Consider the following 17,674-nt stretch of genomic DNA (forward strand, 5'->3'; position numbering starts at 1 on the left):
TGACTACCTTGAGACCCTTGCTCCTGTGGCCAAAATGACTTCAATTTGAGTTTTGTTGTCTCTACCTACTACTTTTGATTGACCCCTTCACCAGTTTGATGTTAAAAATGCCTTTTTGAACAAAGACCTCCATGAAGAGGTCTATATGTCTTTGCCTCCAGGGGTGTATGCAAAGGAAATGCAAGGGAAGGTGTGTAAATTACAGAAATCTATTTATGGTCTTGAATAGTCTCCTCGAGCCTGGTTTGAGAGATTCAGAGCTGCTCTTGTATCCTTTGGTTACACACAAACCCAATCTGACCATACTTTGTTTCTGAAAAGAAGTAACTATTTGGTGACTTTTTTTATTATTTATGTTGATGACATTGTGGTCACGGGTAATGACACCCATGAAATGATTAAGCTCAAAAGGTTTCTTAACTCTGAATTTGAAATCAAGGATTTGGGGGTTCTTCGATATTTCTTGGGAATTGAAGTTGCTAAATCCAAGGATGGTATCTTCATTTCTCAATGCAAGTGTGTTCTTGACCTCCTTGCAGAGACTAGTAAACTTGGTCCTAAACTAGCTTCCACCCCTATAGATCCTAATCATAATTCTCTGCTACTAATGGTGAACTGTTGCCTGATAGTGGAGTGTTTCAGAGATTGCTTCGGAAGTTGTTATATCTCTGCATGACTTGACCAAATATTTCCTATGCAATGAGTGCTATTAATCAGTTTATGCATTCTCTCAGAGACACACATTTAGCTGTTGTAGAAAGATTTTTGTGTTATTTGAAAGGCATCCCAGGGAAAAGTATATTGTTTGCCAAACATGGACACGTGAAGTTGGAAGCATACACTAATGCTGATTGGGCTGGATGTATTGATGATAGGAGATCCACCTTAGGATATTTTGCTTTAGTGACAGGGAACATTGTCTCATGGAGGAGTAAGAAACAGTCTATAGTAGCCAGATCCTTAGTTGAAGTAGAATACGGGGTAATGACACATGGACTATCAGAATTACTGTGGCTAAGATCACTTCTGGAAGAGTTGGGTCTTGAATATGAAAAGCCAATGATGCTCTAATGTGACAACCAGGCTGCTATCAACATTGCACATGATCCTGTTCAACATGGCAGAAGTAAGCACATAGAGGTTGATAGACATTTTATACGGGAAAGAGTTGGTTTAGGAGAGGTTTGCTTTCCATTTATTTCTTCAGAAGAGCAGTTGGTTGATGTATTGACCAAAGGTGTTCCAAAAGGGAAGCTAACACACTATATAAGCAAGTTGGGCATGATTGACATCTATGCTCAACTTGAGGGGGAGTTTAGAGAGATTGGGCCGAATGGGCCCTAGTGTCTAGTTTATGTTTTAGTAGTAAGTTATTTATTTTGTATGCTAATGGGCCTGTTAACTTCTTTTGAAGTTATTATAAGTTTATGCTTAGTTGGACGCCCCACTTAAGGGCTGATTTATAATTAACCACATTAGTGAAGATTAATAAAAGGATTAGTGAGGGGAGAGAGGTGATTATTGTTGTTTAATTTATGCACAGTTAATTGAGGCAAGTGTACCTTAGTCAAATGTGCGTATAATGATGAGAAAAGTGTCGATCCCATAGAGACTAGATCACAGTACCAAATCAATTTTAAACCAACCTAAGTTGAGCTCGTGAATCAATTGAATGAGTAAAAACTAAAATAATTAATGCAAATCCAAGAACTTAATAAAAAACTGAATTGATGGATGAATGCAGCTAGGGTTTAGATTTCATTAAATGAAGGTTACATAATTACCTATTTAATCCAACTCAAGACCAAAATTACCCTAAGGTATATTAAAGTTATTTGCATGTGATGGTGGATTTTCCTAAATTAATTAATAAGCTTTCTCGAGTCATATTAATCCTTTATTAATCCAATTCTACCATCAAATTTCTAAGTGGTTGTCAAAAGGAAAAATAAGCATTAATTTCTTTGGAAACCTCTAATCGTAGAAGGGGATTTGACTCACTAAGTTTCCTTGATTCCCACACATGAGCTAATCATCTTTCGATATCATAGTCTATCATGCGACCTTTATTGCCTAGGGATCTAATTCATAACAATCCTTTGGTCAGTCATGCATGAATCGTCAAATCATTAAAAGATTGGCCAATTCTTTTGAAGCATTAAGCATAGCAATAAAAATTCCTCATTTAAGTAATAAAGGTCTTGAATTGAATTAAACAAATAACTATATAATCTTAAGATCAAAATCCATCTAAACCCTACCTAAGAGAATTTAGCTAGACATCATTAAATTCAACATACTCAAGAAAATTAAAGGGGAAACACAGCAAGAACACATCAAAGAATGAATAGAATAATAAGAAAACTTTAGCCTTCGAAGGTAGAAGACAAGTGCAGCAACTAAGCCTTTCTCCCTCTTGAATTCGGATTCTTCCTCTCCTTCTCTAGCGTGCAGAAATTGCTTCCTCTTCTCTTCTGATGTGCTGAGACCGCTTCCTCTTCTCTTCTTTGTTGAATTCTCTCTAAGGATGTGCCCCCTTGCCTTGAGTTTATAGTCATTTTTATAGTGCAGTCTCCCCTCAATTGTTTCTCAATGCAGACTCCTAATTCAACACAAATTAGGTTTCTTATTATTTATCTCAGTTGAATTCCTATCTCTTTTGCATTGCCAACTGCCAGACCCGAAACTTGTAGCTCAAATTGCACTCGGTTGGTGGAGGAATTAGGTTGAGTGATAAACACAAGAGTTGTAGCCCTATCTCTTAGCTTTATTTATCTATTTGAATCACTTCAATCCGAGTTGTAGGCAGAAAGTTATGCCCAAAATACGGGAATTATATCAAAACAGGAAATTTCCCAATTTTTGTGCATACATATCAAATCCGATTTCAATGGATTCTCTCCTTCATGGCTACATCATGGAGCATCATTGCTGCATGGTCCTTCCTCTATGATTATCTTGATCAATTAAATCAAACTCCTCCTTAAAATTGCACAATTAAGCTCCAAATCATCTTGCAAGACAATTTCGTCATAATTAGTGCAATACCATGCTAATTCCAAAAACATTATTACCAAAATCATCAAGTTAGTGGTATGAAAATATGTACAACTATAGGCTTATCAATTATCGAACCCTCTTCTTCTTCTTCTCCATCCCCTTCTTCTATTCTGCTGTTTTCTTCTTCCTTTCTCACTTTTTTACTCCTTTAATCAAGTTTCTTATCAGATTTAGAAGCCAGTTTTACTTCTTATGTTGTAGACTTGTGGCATCTATCTGATTTTCTCATGTCATCAGATTACATCAGGACCATGGCAAAATTCATGAGACTGCATTTTAATTAAATACTGGACCTGTTGAATTTTGTTAAAATTCAGGGAAAAACTTAGAAGACAAAAGGTACATGTTATGATAGAGAAAGGAGGATTTGATAAACGAGGGTAGGGAATTTATGCTCAAGGGTAAAACTAATGTTCTGAGGTTGAGCTTCCTTATTTTAAAGGATTTTAGAAATCTGCTCCTTTTGTCCAGCTAGGAGCAAGCAAAGGGCATCAACGTGAACAAAATAGTGCCTTTTTTCTATTTTTTTTAATTGATAAGATAGTGTACCTTTTGTACTGAATGCTTGAGTTGGTTGACAGGAAACCATTTATTATTTCCAAGAGTGATCATTGAAAGATCCATTCTAACTAAATAGGCAAAAGAAACATTTAACATTGCATGTCCATTTTGCATATTACTTGTTTTCTTTACAGATGTGTGTGGGTTAATAACCTCTTTTTAGATATTGTCTCATCATCATCGTTGTTGTCGTTATCATTATCTTCATCATCATCATCATCATCTAAGTCTTGTCCCCAACCATATGGGATTGGCTACATGAATCCTGTTTCACCATTCTGTTCTGTTCAGTGCTTCTAGATATTGTCTGATCCCCCTTCAAAAACTTATCTAGAAAGGCTGTCCATATAAACAAAGTGAAACTTACAAGGATTTGAATATTCCAAGCAAACTTGACTGAAAAGGAACATTGCTGTCAAGGCATCTAGATTTGTAGCATTCAGCATATTGATTTTTTGAAGATAAAAAGTATCACAAACATTGAATTGTTAGTTCAAGGGATTCCAGAATATGGATTTTGCTTACAATAAGCATAATCTTTGATGAATGGGGGAAATACTACAGGGAAACACTAGAAATGAGTGCTTTTGTGGTCATTGGAACTTGAGGGTAGACCAAAGATTTCATTAGTAACAGATGTAGGAAAGTAACAGATTATTTGATTATGCATTGGAGACAAATGATTTCATTAGTAGGAATGGTTTTTTTTTTTTTTGTCCCAAATTGAATTACTATAGAGCAAGAAGAAGGCCCATATGGAATGTGACTGGAAGTGGTTAGAAGAGAGTTGAGGGCCTATACCAGAAGATATGGCCCTAGACAGGGCGGAATATGGAGCTAAAGTTTTCTATTCAATCCAAGCAATCAGAATAAGACTTGGTTAACGTTATTGATTTCTTGGAAATTTAACATGTTTGATGACAATGTTATGGAATTTGCAAATACTAATTCCTTTTTTCCTGGGATGCAGGCTAGACTTGAAGCTGCAAGAAAGAGAACTGAAGAAATGCAGAAGGCAGCTTTAGAAGCTGAGAGAAGGGCAGTCAAAGAAGCTGCAGAAAGGAGGGCTACTGAAACTGCAAAACCAGATTCTGCTCCAGTAACAGAAAAGGAAGGTATTTGCCACAAGATGGATGCAAATGCAGAAGCAGTAAAAGAAGAAACAGAAAAAGGGTCCAGTAAAGCGCATTCAGCAGCAGGTATTGCAGTTTTTGAAAGGCTATAATAAGAAATATTCTATTGGTTCCTCCTTAAGTTTAGTGTCTCTTTATGAATCTGATTTTTCTTTACTCATTCATGGTTGTGAGCAAAGGATTGAATCATACAATCCTTAGAAGCAGGATTCAAATCATGAATTGTAAGACATTGTTTGTTCATTCAATTAATTCTGAAAATATTGAAGATCAGAACATTTTGTAAAAAAAATTAGAACAGCCATTCCCCTTAGAATCTAACCATTATCATGGAAAATACAAATTTGGTTCCTGGCATCTCCGAGCATGACTTCTTGGAGTTTCATACTTGTCAAGTTGCATCAGCACATTTCCTTGTGTTTAGTCAATTTTTTGTATGAATTCTATTGTCATTTGAAGTTGCATGTCCCCAATGTGATGACAGGTAGCTTACTTAAGGTTGCAGAAAGTGCACTTAGACAAGAGGAAGAAAGGTTACGGAGGTACAATGAATTAGTTGAACAAAACCAGAGATTGAAATCAGCTTCTAATAAGGTAACCTCAATACTGTTATTGTTATTTTTGCCTAATTTTCAGATAGTTTAAAATGTCCTGTTATCAAATGCCAATAGTTTAATCCAAGTAAAATGTTGCTATGCAACAGACACATGCCTAGCTCTTTGTAACAGCAATATAATACTGTAATAGTCATGGAATAATCAAGAGAAGAAGAAAAGAGAAGAACGTAATAGAAGAAAACCGAATGGGTCAGTGGTGGCACCTCCATCACCTTAATATATTAACAAAAATAATAATTGCACAGTGGTCCCATGAAAGAAGGAAAAGTTATAGAAAACCCCCTAGCGCTAGAAACATATAAAAAATCACCCCAGACAACACTCCACTTCAAGTTGGGCTGTAGATATCATGCATAGCCAACTTGATACATAACTCTTCATGGTGCAGGGAATTCAATCGTTTTGTAAATACATCAGCTACTTGTTCTCTTGATTCAACAAAAGGTATACAATTTGCACCCCTATCCACTCTTTCATGAATAAAATGTTTGTTAATTTCAATGTGCACGTCCACCCATGGAGAACCGGGTTATGTGCAATATTGGTAGCAGCCTTGTTATCACAGTACAATGACATAGGATCTGACTTCCACATACCCATCTTAGTAAGAAGATTTTTTAACCATGACAATTCAGCAACACCTTGAGACATAGCTATATACTCAACTTCTGCACTTGACTTTGCCACTAAAAAGTGTTCCTTACTCCAAGTGACTAGATTTCCTCTTACAAATGTATAGTAACCATTAGTGGACCTCCTATCATCAATAGAGCATAGTTTTCAAGGCGCCAAAGCGAGGCTAAGCGATAGGGGGGTGCCTTGTCGCCTAGTCGCCTAGGCGATTGTTTTAAGTAAAAATCACATATCCTAGGGTAGTTCCGTAGGTTCCATAACCAACTTTCTTTAATAACTATCCATAATTTTCATAAGAAAATTATAAGCTTCATGTTTTAAGTCTTGAAAATCAACGTATTTATGAGAAGAAAAAGAAGAAAGGAAAGAAAATTCAAAAAATATAGGGGCTGAACCCCTATTTTTGTTATAGGAAAAGAAGAAAAGAAAAGGTGGAAGAAGAAATATGTTGATTAAACAAAATTTTAAGTTCTTCCCTTACTTGTTGGTTCAGATTTTGAAGTCATTGAGGGTTCAATATAGCAGTTAGCAATGTTTGTGTTGATTAAACCCTAACAAATAAGAAAATAATAAAAAGAAATTAGTTTATAAACACAAAAAATGAATATTTTCTTTAATAATGTCTATTTTATAATTATGATCTAAAAAAAATAACAATATTAAAGTATTTTATTACACAGTATGAAAAACTGCTTGGCGACTGGGGCGAGGCGAGCCTCCAAGGGCACCTTGTCGCCTAGGCATCACCTAGGCACCCGCCTAGGCATCACCTTGACAACTATGCAATAGAGTGTCAGCCTAGTCAGCATCAGTGTTGCCTTCCACCTTCATATGACCATGCTTGGTAGAGAGGAGACCTCAACCTAGCTATCTTTTTAAATAGGCCAGAACTTTCTCGAGTCTCGGCAGCCTTGAAGTGATGAGTGCATGTACTGACTCAATACACTCATAGCAAAAGCAATATTTGGTCTAGTCATGGAAAGACATAACGGCCTTCCAATGAGTCTCTAATATTGATGAACATTTGAAACAATCTTTCCCTCACAACTTCCAAGTTTATGACTTGGATCCATGGGAGAATGAACTAGTCTACACCCTAATTTTCTAGTGTCCTTCAATAGATTTTTTTTATCAATAACAGAATTTCATTAGAAATATTAAAAATTACAAGATAGGAAGAGGTAAACTATCTTAACTCTCCACAGTCAAAAAACTATTACAGTTAAGCCCAAAACAACCTGTTCCTCCCCACTCCTTGTTTTGCTAATACATCAGCAAGACCATTTGCTGCCCTTTTAACTCAACTGAACTATACTTCCATATCTTGAATAATCCATTTGAATCTCTCTTTTTTTTTTCATTATTGAAAATCCAAAAACCTTTATCTTCCTTTTGCAACCACTCTAATATCAACTTTGAATCACCTTCTACAATCAGCTTCTCACATTCAGATCTTTTGCGTTTTGAAATCCTTCCATAACTGCCATAACCTCAGCCCTTAGGGAGCCACCTATTCCATTCGAGCCTGGGTATAGACCAATGATCTTGCCTTCACTGTCCCTAAACACCCCTCCAATACTAGATGGGCCTGGATTCCCATCACTACTCCCATCAAAGTTCAACTTAATGTAGTCAACCATTGGAGGAGATGAAACATGGCTTATATTAGAATTGTGGCAATCAGAGCTAGCCACTTCCTTCCATTTGTTCATGATATGTCCTATTGAGAAATCAACAAATATCTTCATAGATTTTACCCAATGAACCATTCTCGCCATTATGATTTCAATGACGGCTTCTCTACTTATTTCCTTGTCTAGGAATAATCTTGCATTTCTTTCTTCACACAAAGTCCAGCTCACTACTGCCCTTACACATCTCCATAATACTTGTCCTGTTTTCTTTAGCCATCTCAAGAAAGTAGAAGCAAATAAAATTTGCACATTAGCCAGGGGAGATCACCTGCACCCAAACGATGAGAAAAACCATTCCCAAACAAAGGTTGCAAAAGGGCAGCAAATTAAGAAATGAAATCAAGTTTCTCCATTAGCCTTACACAAAAGACATCAGTGTGGGGATAAACACCAGTTAGTCCTTTTCCTTTGGAGCAAGTCGCAAGTATTAATTGTTTCAACGATATACTTCCGTTGGGAGATAAAGATACCTTTGTCAGATCGAGCAACTTCAATCCCAAGAAATTATTTCAAAGGACTGAGATCTTTAACATAAAACTGTGAAGCTAGGAATTTCTTCCCCCAGTTTTCTGTAATTACAATATCGTCCACATACACAATTAGAACAACAACCAGCTCACCTTTTTCTTTTCACAAACAATGTATGATCAGCCTGGCACTACACAAAGATAACTTGTTGGACAACACTACTTACCTCTCAAAACATGCCCGAGGGGATTGTTTCAGGTCATATAAGGACTTTTCCAACTGACAAACCTTATCCTCGTTGTCCTGCAACTAAAACTTGGGAGTTTGAACCATATATACCTCCTCATTGAGGTCACCATTCAAAAATACCTTTTTTGCATCCAATTGATGAAGATGCCTGGAAAAATTAACAGCAAGAAATATGAGTACCTGGATATAGTTCATCTTCGCGATAGGAGCAAAAGTTTCATTATAATCCACACCATGTGTTTGAGAGAACCCCTTTGCAACTAGTCTTGCCTTATACCTCTCAATAGACCCATTAGCATGACGTTTTACTATAAACACCCACTTATAACCTATAGACTTCTTTCATTTTGAAGATCAACTAGGTCCCACATGTGATTTTATGAAGGGCAAAATTTCCTTGCACACAACATTTTTCCATTTAAATAATTCCAAAGCCTTTGCCACACATTTTGGGATAGACACGCTACAAATAGTAGAAGTAAAGACATGATAATTAGGAGACAAATGAATAATGGAAGAAAAAACGTGCAATAAAGTGCTTGGTACAAATCCACACACCCTTAAAAAGAGTAATGGGAAGTTGAATCACAGGAAGACAGTTTAGAGGTACCTAAAAGATGACTATCGCGGAGATTTGCCTCATGAGATTCTAACAACAATTGCTGCAGTTTAGCTGGAGCCACGCCTATATTCAATGGTTGTTTTGGCCACAAACCTTTGTATTGTTGACAAGTATAACGGGAAATAGTACGACAAAGAGGCAAATGTGGCTAAGGTGGAGGCAGAGAGCACTGCTGTCAAGACAATTGAGATTGGGGCTGAGAAGTAGTGACAGGAGAAGGAAAGGAAAGAATATGTTTCACCTCACCACTACTCTCCGCCTTAGGTGAGGCACTAAAGAAAGGATGTGACTCAAAAAATGGAACATCCATGGAGATGTAATCTTTGTGAGACACGGGGTCAAAACACTTATATCCATGGTTTTCAAAACCGGACTAGGCTGAACGATTAGATTGAAAAATGGGGATCCGATCATGCAACCGGTTTCATTTCACCCTAAAACCGCTTTTGTCCAAAAACCGTTGATTTGGTCAGCGACCCACTGACTCAGGTGGTTGAACCATCGAACGTTGGCTCAGATAATTGTTTTTGGTAAAGATCATTTGACCTGGGAATCAGTTCCTTGTTCAGTCCGGTTTTGAAAACCTTGCTTATATCCTTTGTTGGTGGAAGTATAACCAAGAAACACACAAGGAATGGCACAAGGAGTCCAACTTACTGGACACGGGAGAAAGTTTTTGGACAAAACGTTAATAACCGAACACCTGGAGAAGAATAGAAAACGAAGGGGATGAAGGGAAAAGCAATTGATGCGGGGCCCGAGAGTGCAACAACCTTGAGGGCATGCAATTAATCAAGTTGGTTGCCGTGAGAACTGCATCACCCCAAAATCATTTTAGAACATTCATCTGGAGAAGCAAACTACGAGCCACTTCGATTAAATGTCGACTCTTTCTCTCAACAACATTTTGTTGTGGAGTTTTAGGGCAAGAGCCCTAGTGTAATATACCATTATCTTGAAGATAGGCATTGAGATCTTTAGTAAAGTACCCTTTGGCATTATCTGAGTGAATAATTTGAGTATTGACCTAGAACTGAGTATACACTGTACGATGAAAATTCTTTATAATTTCAGGAATTTCGTCACAAGATTGTAACAGATACATCCTTGTGCAACGTGAGTAATCATCAGTAAAACTAATACAATACCGATATCCACCTTCAGCCATAATTGTGCAAGGGCTCCATACATTAGAATGCACAATATTGAAAGGAAAATCAACTCTTTTATTAATAGGAGGGTATGGGCTTTTACAATGTTTGCTTAATTGACAAGTAGAGCATTCCAATGATGCAAAGGACACGGACTTGAACAAGTTTTGAAATAACGACTTCAAAGATGCAAAGGATAAATGACCCAAATGACAATGCAAGAGGTAAATCTGGTCTTTATTACATTGATTCTCATGCAAACTAGTCTGACTCACTATTGCACTGAGAAGAATTAGAAGCCATTGGATCCGAAATGTAGAGTCCTTCTATCATGTGACCCCTACCAATCATTCTCCCCGATGTCAAATTCTGGAACGCATAAGAGTCAGGAAAATACGGTCAGAAAATAGTTTAAAAACTTAGTAATCCAACTAATAGATAGGAGATAAATAGGCATCTTCCAAACAAAATATGATAAGAAGAGACAAGGGAAGACTTACTAGTCAAATGGTTATGGCACTTGAATTAATTATCCACGAAAATTGAGAAGGAACTAAAGAAACTTGGAGGGCATTGGCTTGGTTACCTAAATTTGCTTGTTGCATACGAGGTAGGGGTGTTCACATTAAATGTCAAACCGTCCAAACTAACCAAACCGGCCCGGCTCAACCCAAGTTGGACGGTTTTTCAAAACCACCAGTCGGTTTTGGTTTGTGTGACAGAATAATCTGACGCCTCGATTTGCTGTATGTTTAAGTAATTACTAATTAATCCCTATTCAGTACTCCTTAGTCCTTCGTACTCCCTATCATTGTTAACTTTAAATTTAAGTAAAGTTATTTATTACCTTTTTGGATTTAGTAAGCATTGTTGTCAAGGAGTCTTGGAATGGATAGACACGTTGGTCTGTTGTGGTCTTCACTCTTCAGTTTTGGAAAGAGAAGAAAAGAGAGGTTAAAAAATTCTATTTAAGTGACTGTTGGATACTTGGAGTTGGAGTCTTCGACTGTTTCATGTTGCCTATTGGAGTCTTGGAGCTGAACCGACTAGGGGTGTTGACATTGGACTATTTAATATTAACTATTTTAATTATTATATAAATCGACTAAACCGATAAACCGATCCAAACCAACCCTTCATGTTTGGGTCAGTTTTACTTCAGGGTCGGTCGGTTTTGGTTTAGTCAATAAGTAAACCGAATTGGTAAACCGTTTTTGTTTATCACAGGAAGGAAAAAGGAATAGACAAGGGGCCAAATTGGAGTTTGAAAAAAACAGCCTATCAAGAGGAGATGAAATGGAGGCAGCAGTCTAAATGCTTCTGGCTAAAACATGGTGACAATAACACCGAGTTTTTTTTTTACAAAATTAGATTGTGCTAGGAGGAAGGAAAATCTTTCAAAAAGACTGGTTGTGAATGGTGAAATGGGGGAGGAGGAGAATAGAATCAAAAGCCACATTGTGGGTTTTTATGAAAGGCTTTACAAGGAAGAGTGGGCTGACAGACCAAAACTTGATGGCCTTGAGTTTGATGATTTAGCAGAGGATCAAGTCATTGATTTGGAGGAATTAAATGAAGGGGAAGTTTGGGAGGCAATAACAGAGGTTCACCATGGCATTTTTTAAACACTATTGGGGGTTCCTAAAGAGTGATGTTATGAGGGTGCTGAAGGAGTTTCATGATTCTGCAGCCCTGGAAAGGAGCTTAAATTCAACCTTTATTACACTAGTTCCAAATAAAAAAGGTGCAGAGGATCTGAGAGACTTTAGGCCGATTAACTTGGTTGGTAGTATATATAAAATAATTGCCAAGGTTCTTTCCAAGAGGGTTAAACTAGTGATGAGGACCCTAATCTCAGAAACTCAAGGGGCTTTTGTGGAGGGAAGGCTTATGGTGGATGGGGTGCTGGTAGATAATGAGATGATCGATGCTAGATAGAGAAGTCGGAGGGCTGGTTTGCTTTGTAAAGTCGATTTTGAGAAGGCCTATGTTCATGTCAACTGACAGTTCTTAGACTTCATCCTAAGAAGAATGAATTTTGGCTCCAAATGGAGAAGTTGGATGAAAGTCTGTGTGAATACTCCATCTTTTTCAGTATTGGTAAATGGAGAGTCTTGTGGCCTTTTAGGAGCTCTAGGGGCTTAAGGCAAGGGGACCCACTCTATCCCTTTCTATTTATTTGTGTAACTGAAGCTCTTATTAGAATGTAGAAAAGGGCTACTTCAGGGGGTTTTGTAGAGGGTTTTGCCGTGGGAGATGAAAGGGTGGAGGTGGCTTTGTTGCAGTTTGCGGATAATACACTTATTTTTTGTGATGCTTCACTTGATTGACTTGGTTATATTATGGCAGTGCTGTGGTGGTTTGAGGTTGAGTCATGCTTACTTGTAAACTTGCACATAAGTGTGTTGGTTGCTATGGGGAAAGTGCAAGAGCTAGAGAGGTGGGCGGAGGAATGGGGGTGTAGAACGGGTAAACTGCCTCTGAAGAATCCGGGGATGCCTTTAGGTGCTATGTGCAACTCCAAATCGATATGTGAGCCTATTATGGAGAGGTTAGACAAGAGATTGGCCTCTTGGAAAGCAAAATACTTATGGAGGTAAAATAATTTTGCTAAAAAGCATGCTGTCTTCGCATTTCCTATGTATTTACTCTCTTTTTACCCAATCCCTGCTGGAATGGCTAAGTCTATAGAGAGGAAGATGCAGGATTTTCAATGGAGAGGTTGGAGGGATGAGAAGAAAAAATACATGCTGGTCAGCTGGTCTAAAATTGGCAAGCCAAAGCTTCAAGGCGGTTTGCGTGTGAGGAGAGTGAAGGACATCAATACTGCTTTACTGGGAACGTGGATCTGGAGATTTGGAGAGAATCAAGGTGGTCTGTGGAGGTGGGTAATAGCAGCTAAGTATGGGTGTAGAAATTCTGGTTGGGTCCTAGGGGATCCGAACCAATCCTATGGATGCTCTATATGGAAAGGTATTGGGAAAGCTCATGGTCTCTACTCAACTGGAATACACTTTAGTGTAGGGAATGGGCTGCGAGTATCTTTCTGGAAGGCCATATGGTGTGATAATAGACCCCTGATGGCTCTAGTCTCAGATTATTTGCAGGTGCAGAATGGAAGCATCTTTTAGGCACCTCTCTTTAGGCGAAATTTGAATGATTGGGAAGTGGAATCTCTGGTGGAGTTTCTGCATATGGGTGCAGGAAGAGAGGATAGAAGAATTTGAGGGTTTTCTCCGTTAGATCTTTTCACAACTACATTTCTAGGTCAGAGGATGATCCAATTGCAGTTAACATTGTGTGGTGTAAGAGTGTGCGCACAAAGGTAGCTTTTTTTGTTTGTACTGCCTGCTTGAACAGGATTTTAACTAAGGTAGTGTGGAGATGGAAGGTATGCTACTGGACTCAACTACTTGAGACTTGGAATAAGGTAAGGAACTTGTTTGAAGTGCAAAGTTGCTGCCTTGAATTGTTAGTGTATTTTGTGAAGAGTTGGAGAGTCAAAGGCCTCTCAAAGGAGGGAAAATTGGCATGGAACTTTGCTCCTGTTGCAGTTTTTTGGTGTAGCATGGGAGGAATGCAAGGATTTTCAAGAATCAGCACAGCTCCACAAATACAGTTTTTCAGAAAAATTTGGGGAAAATGTTCTCTTGGCTAGCAGTAAACAATGTGTTTACGGACAGAAATATTAGTTCCTTTTTTGGTTTTGAGAATATTATTGTAAATCAGGGTTTGGGGTTATGGATCTGCATGGGTAGTTTCTTTTTGTAAATCGCTATGTACAACTCCTTGTTGTACATGCTTTTTTGTTTTATTGATATTATATTTTACCTATTTCAAAAAAAAATGAGAATGCCAAAACTTGTCTTTGTCACATCCTCCCTTCTTTTGAATCTCATCTATCTAGCTGTCACTCTTAGATAGTAAAACCACATGCTCCTGCTTAGGAGAAAACATAGTGGTCCTCCTAGTTTCCTCTTACTGCACCAAAGCGAACACTTCCTCCAGGCTTGGAAGTTCCTTACAGCCCAAAATCTGAACCTTATTGACTCATAAACAGAATTCCGACCAGATAAGAAGGGAAACACCCATTTTTGAGAGAGCAATTTTGTGTATGCAAAACCATCTTCTTCACTCTTCCAATCTATAGATTTATAGTGATCCAGCTCCTTCCACATTGAAGGGCAGAATAATAGGCAGCAAGGAATTTCTCTCATTGTTTCAATGTGGCTGACAACACTTGGAGTTGGTAGATCCGAGCAAAGTGACGTTGTTCTGAAGTTCTGGCTGGATAGAAGAAGCCAGCCAAAACATGAAAAGATAGTTTTCTTGCTCCCACTTCTCATATGCATCCCCTTCACTAGTAGGCTTCTTAGTCTTTCCAGTGTGGTACCCTAACTTCCCCTACGCGTCCCCTTCATACTCCTGGACCATTTCAAATAAATCAAGTCATCAAGAAGAATAATAGATACAGGAAAGCCAACACCATCCATCCCACTGCCAGAGCTTACCAGTCATCCAGGAGAGTTTGAAGTAATGGAACTCTCTTTGGACATGGCTGAAACACAACAGATGGCGAGTCCAAACCCAATAGAAAAAAACAGAAAGCCTTTTTCTGGTTTTCTAGAGACACAGTCTCATGACTACAATAGTCCAAGATAACAGCAGGAAAAAGAACAAAAAGAAGAATGTAAAAACCAAAAACAGCACTTACTTGAGAGACTGCTACACTCATACCAGATACACACTGTCCCCGAGAACCATTACTGCACATACAGCCTGGGTGGTAGCCAAACAGCACTTCGGTTTTCACTTGGCCAACAAGAAACATGAAGTTGGTCACTTGAAAAGCTTCCTTCTAACAAAAATCACCTTCCGGTCAACACCCAGTGCCTTTCTTGGGCATACCAGCCACCGACTGATCTTCAAACACAGTCCAGACCAAAAAACAGAGCAAGAAAAGCTCCTTACATACCTTCTGTAATCCTCTTACATGCTTCAGCTACAAGAGGATCATGAACCCAGAAACAGAGAAATGACTTTGTCGTAGGACCAAGAAAGAAGAAGGAAAAACTTGGATGTGCTGATCAGATCAAAGGGGCTGTCTGTGTCCACTTCATTGATTTGAACTGATGAGTGAAGATGATGCGCAGAGATAAGAGGAACTTGATTATTCTATGACAGATTATTGCTCTGATACCATGTAGTCATGGAATAATCAAGAAAAGAAAAATAATTACAGAGTGGTCCCTTGAAAGAAGGAAAAGTACAGAAAACCCCAGCGCCAGAAACATATAAAAACCACACCTGACAACAAATACTATTCAGACCAGTTATCAAAAAATAAAATAAAATAAAGTGTCCGCAGTTTTTAGGGAATTGGTTTTCTAGGTGGTTTTATAGATTAGTATTTCCACACACCCCTTACCTATGTGAATTAATTTGGACATGTTGTCAATCAGAAAGCTTAGCTCCCTGGATCTCTTAGACTAGCTGCATGTTCAGTGCCCCTCCCAATTTCATCCCTATACTGTTTTATGTGTTGGGCTATTTCCTGGTAATGTGAGGAACTGAAACAGGAATATTCTTGATTAAATGAATGTCTATAAAAGAGACTTTTCTTTTTCTTTTCTGAACGACAAAAGCCATTACCCAATGTTCATCCCTGTTATCCAGGGACTTGGGATTGGTGAACTAGATATCGACCTACTAACCTTGAAGTCCTTGCCAGCCAAAGCCTAGCCTATTATAGATGAATGAATGTCCTTACATTTCTTATGTTAAGAAGAAGATTACTCCTTAAAGATTTTACTGTTCCTTTCCTTCTAGATGCCTCCTAATTGGAAAAGGTGATGTTCTCCATAAAATTGCACACTTTGATTGTAAAGGCATCATTATTCAAGATCGTAGAAATTGGATCCTCAAACCCGCTCTAATGATAAAATTGAAAAATCCCCAAAACTTTAGATACTCTGCATGAAAGGAATTGATGATTGTAATTTTGTGATCTACAATACATTTTGACTCAACATTCTCTATGTTTTATGATATTGTTACAATTTTCATAACATTGAGTCTGATATTTATTTTGTGCATTTGCCAAAGCTTCTGTTTACGACTTATGCATTTTTGTCTTTCCTGTGAATTCAAATTAGTTGCTTGGGTTCTTTGAACATAACTTACTATTTTTGGGCAGGATTTTCGTAGCTATGAGCGGCAGATTGTTAGGCACATAAAGCAAATAACTGGGGAAAAAGATGTTGTTAGGTGAAGTGACTGTCCAGTGGATTCTGACTTGCTAACTTTGTCATCTAGTTTGTATTACTTATTCTTTTTTGATTAATTGCCACCCTAGATGGAATCCATGTGATCAGTATATATTCAACTTTCAGACGTTAAGAAAAAAGGAATTTGATAGAAATGTAGACATCTTGCATGTCTATCCACAAGGATCGGACATTCCTCATGCAAGTTTCTGTTTTTAAGTTAACTAATGCTCTATGTAGGGCCCATGGTTATAAATCTTACCCATTTTCACTGCTAGATATGATGATTATGTTTCTTTCTTTCTTTATTTTTTTAATTGAAAACTACTGCCATGGCCAATTTGTTCAAATCATCCTTCTGCAATGACTCACATTTTGCAACTGTGATGTGTTGAGGAATGAATAATGCAGTTACTGCATACATTGTTTTTTGTTCTATCAATAACAAGATCAAAATTAAAATACAAAAGTAGATAACAATGAATGAATATTGAATACTAATTAAAGAGGTAAATTGACCTCAAAAATGGGAGCACAGAGCTACAGATTCCAAAAGAAAAATATCAAGTAGAGCAAGTAAACCCTCCAAATATCTTCATAGACTACTCCTAGGAGGTATGCCCCCAATGTAACTCTAATTTGAAACTTCTGCATGCATTGCCATTTGGAGCACTTGCAGAAAAGAGTTGGTGTATGCATCTGACTTTTTTGGTTCTAGATGTGCAAAATTTAGTACCTTTGATCCATCCCACTTGTAATAAAAAGTATATTTAGAATGCTTTGGTATGGTATTACATAATGCATATGGCCTTTCCAAGTTATCCTTGACTCCATCAATTTCAGAATGCTTTTGTGAGCTATTGAATCAATTTAGTTTCTTGCCTCTTTCTGATGTGGGTTTTGGATGTTATTGCAAATGGTGATTATTGCAGCTCATCTCTTGTATAAGTATTAGTTGGTTGTGAATAACATATCATGGAGGTCAGATATTTCATAAATTGAAATTTTAGACGACTTTCTTTTGGTCAGTTGGATGGTTCATTGAATGTCTGGATGCTTTTATCTATTTTCAGCTGCCTTTTAGTTTCTAGTGGTTATCCATGATCACTGGATACAGACCTAAGCTTTGACATTATTTGCATAAGGTGGTTTGTCTCGGACTTGAACCCACATTTTCATATTTTTCAGCCCAAGGTTTTACAACTGCACCATGTAATGGC

At 37.7% G+C, this 17,674-nt stretch overlaps 1 protein-coding gene across 1 annotated transcript in view; it reads left to right on the forward strand.

The window, feature by feature from the left end:
* The window catches only part of GLE1 (nucleoporin GLE1-like protein), a 75,251-nt gene that overhangs the window by 41,516 nt on the left and 16,061 nt on the right, over window positions 1-17,674 (forward strand). The window contains exons 9-11 of the mRNA XM_088941053.1: window positions 4,592-4,820; window positions 5,239-5,348; window positions 16,385-16,455. Coding sequence (XP_088797179.1) covers window positions 4,592-4,820; window positions 5,239-5,348; window positions 16,385-16,455 — 410 coding nt within the window. The remainder of the gene's footprint in view (window positions 1-4,591; window positions 4,821-5,238; window positions 5,349-16,384; window positions 16,456-17,674) is intronic.

The sequence above is a fragment of the Nelumbo lutea genome, chromosome 4, assembly GCF_056320005.1.
Source record: "Nelumbo lutea isolate HS-2025 chromosome 4, American lotus-T2T, whole genome shotgun sequence".
Taxonomy (NCBI): domain Eukaryota; kingdom Viridiplantae; phylum Streptophyta; class Magnoliopsida; order Proteales; family Nelumbonaceae; genus Nelumbo; species Nelumbo lutea.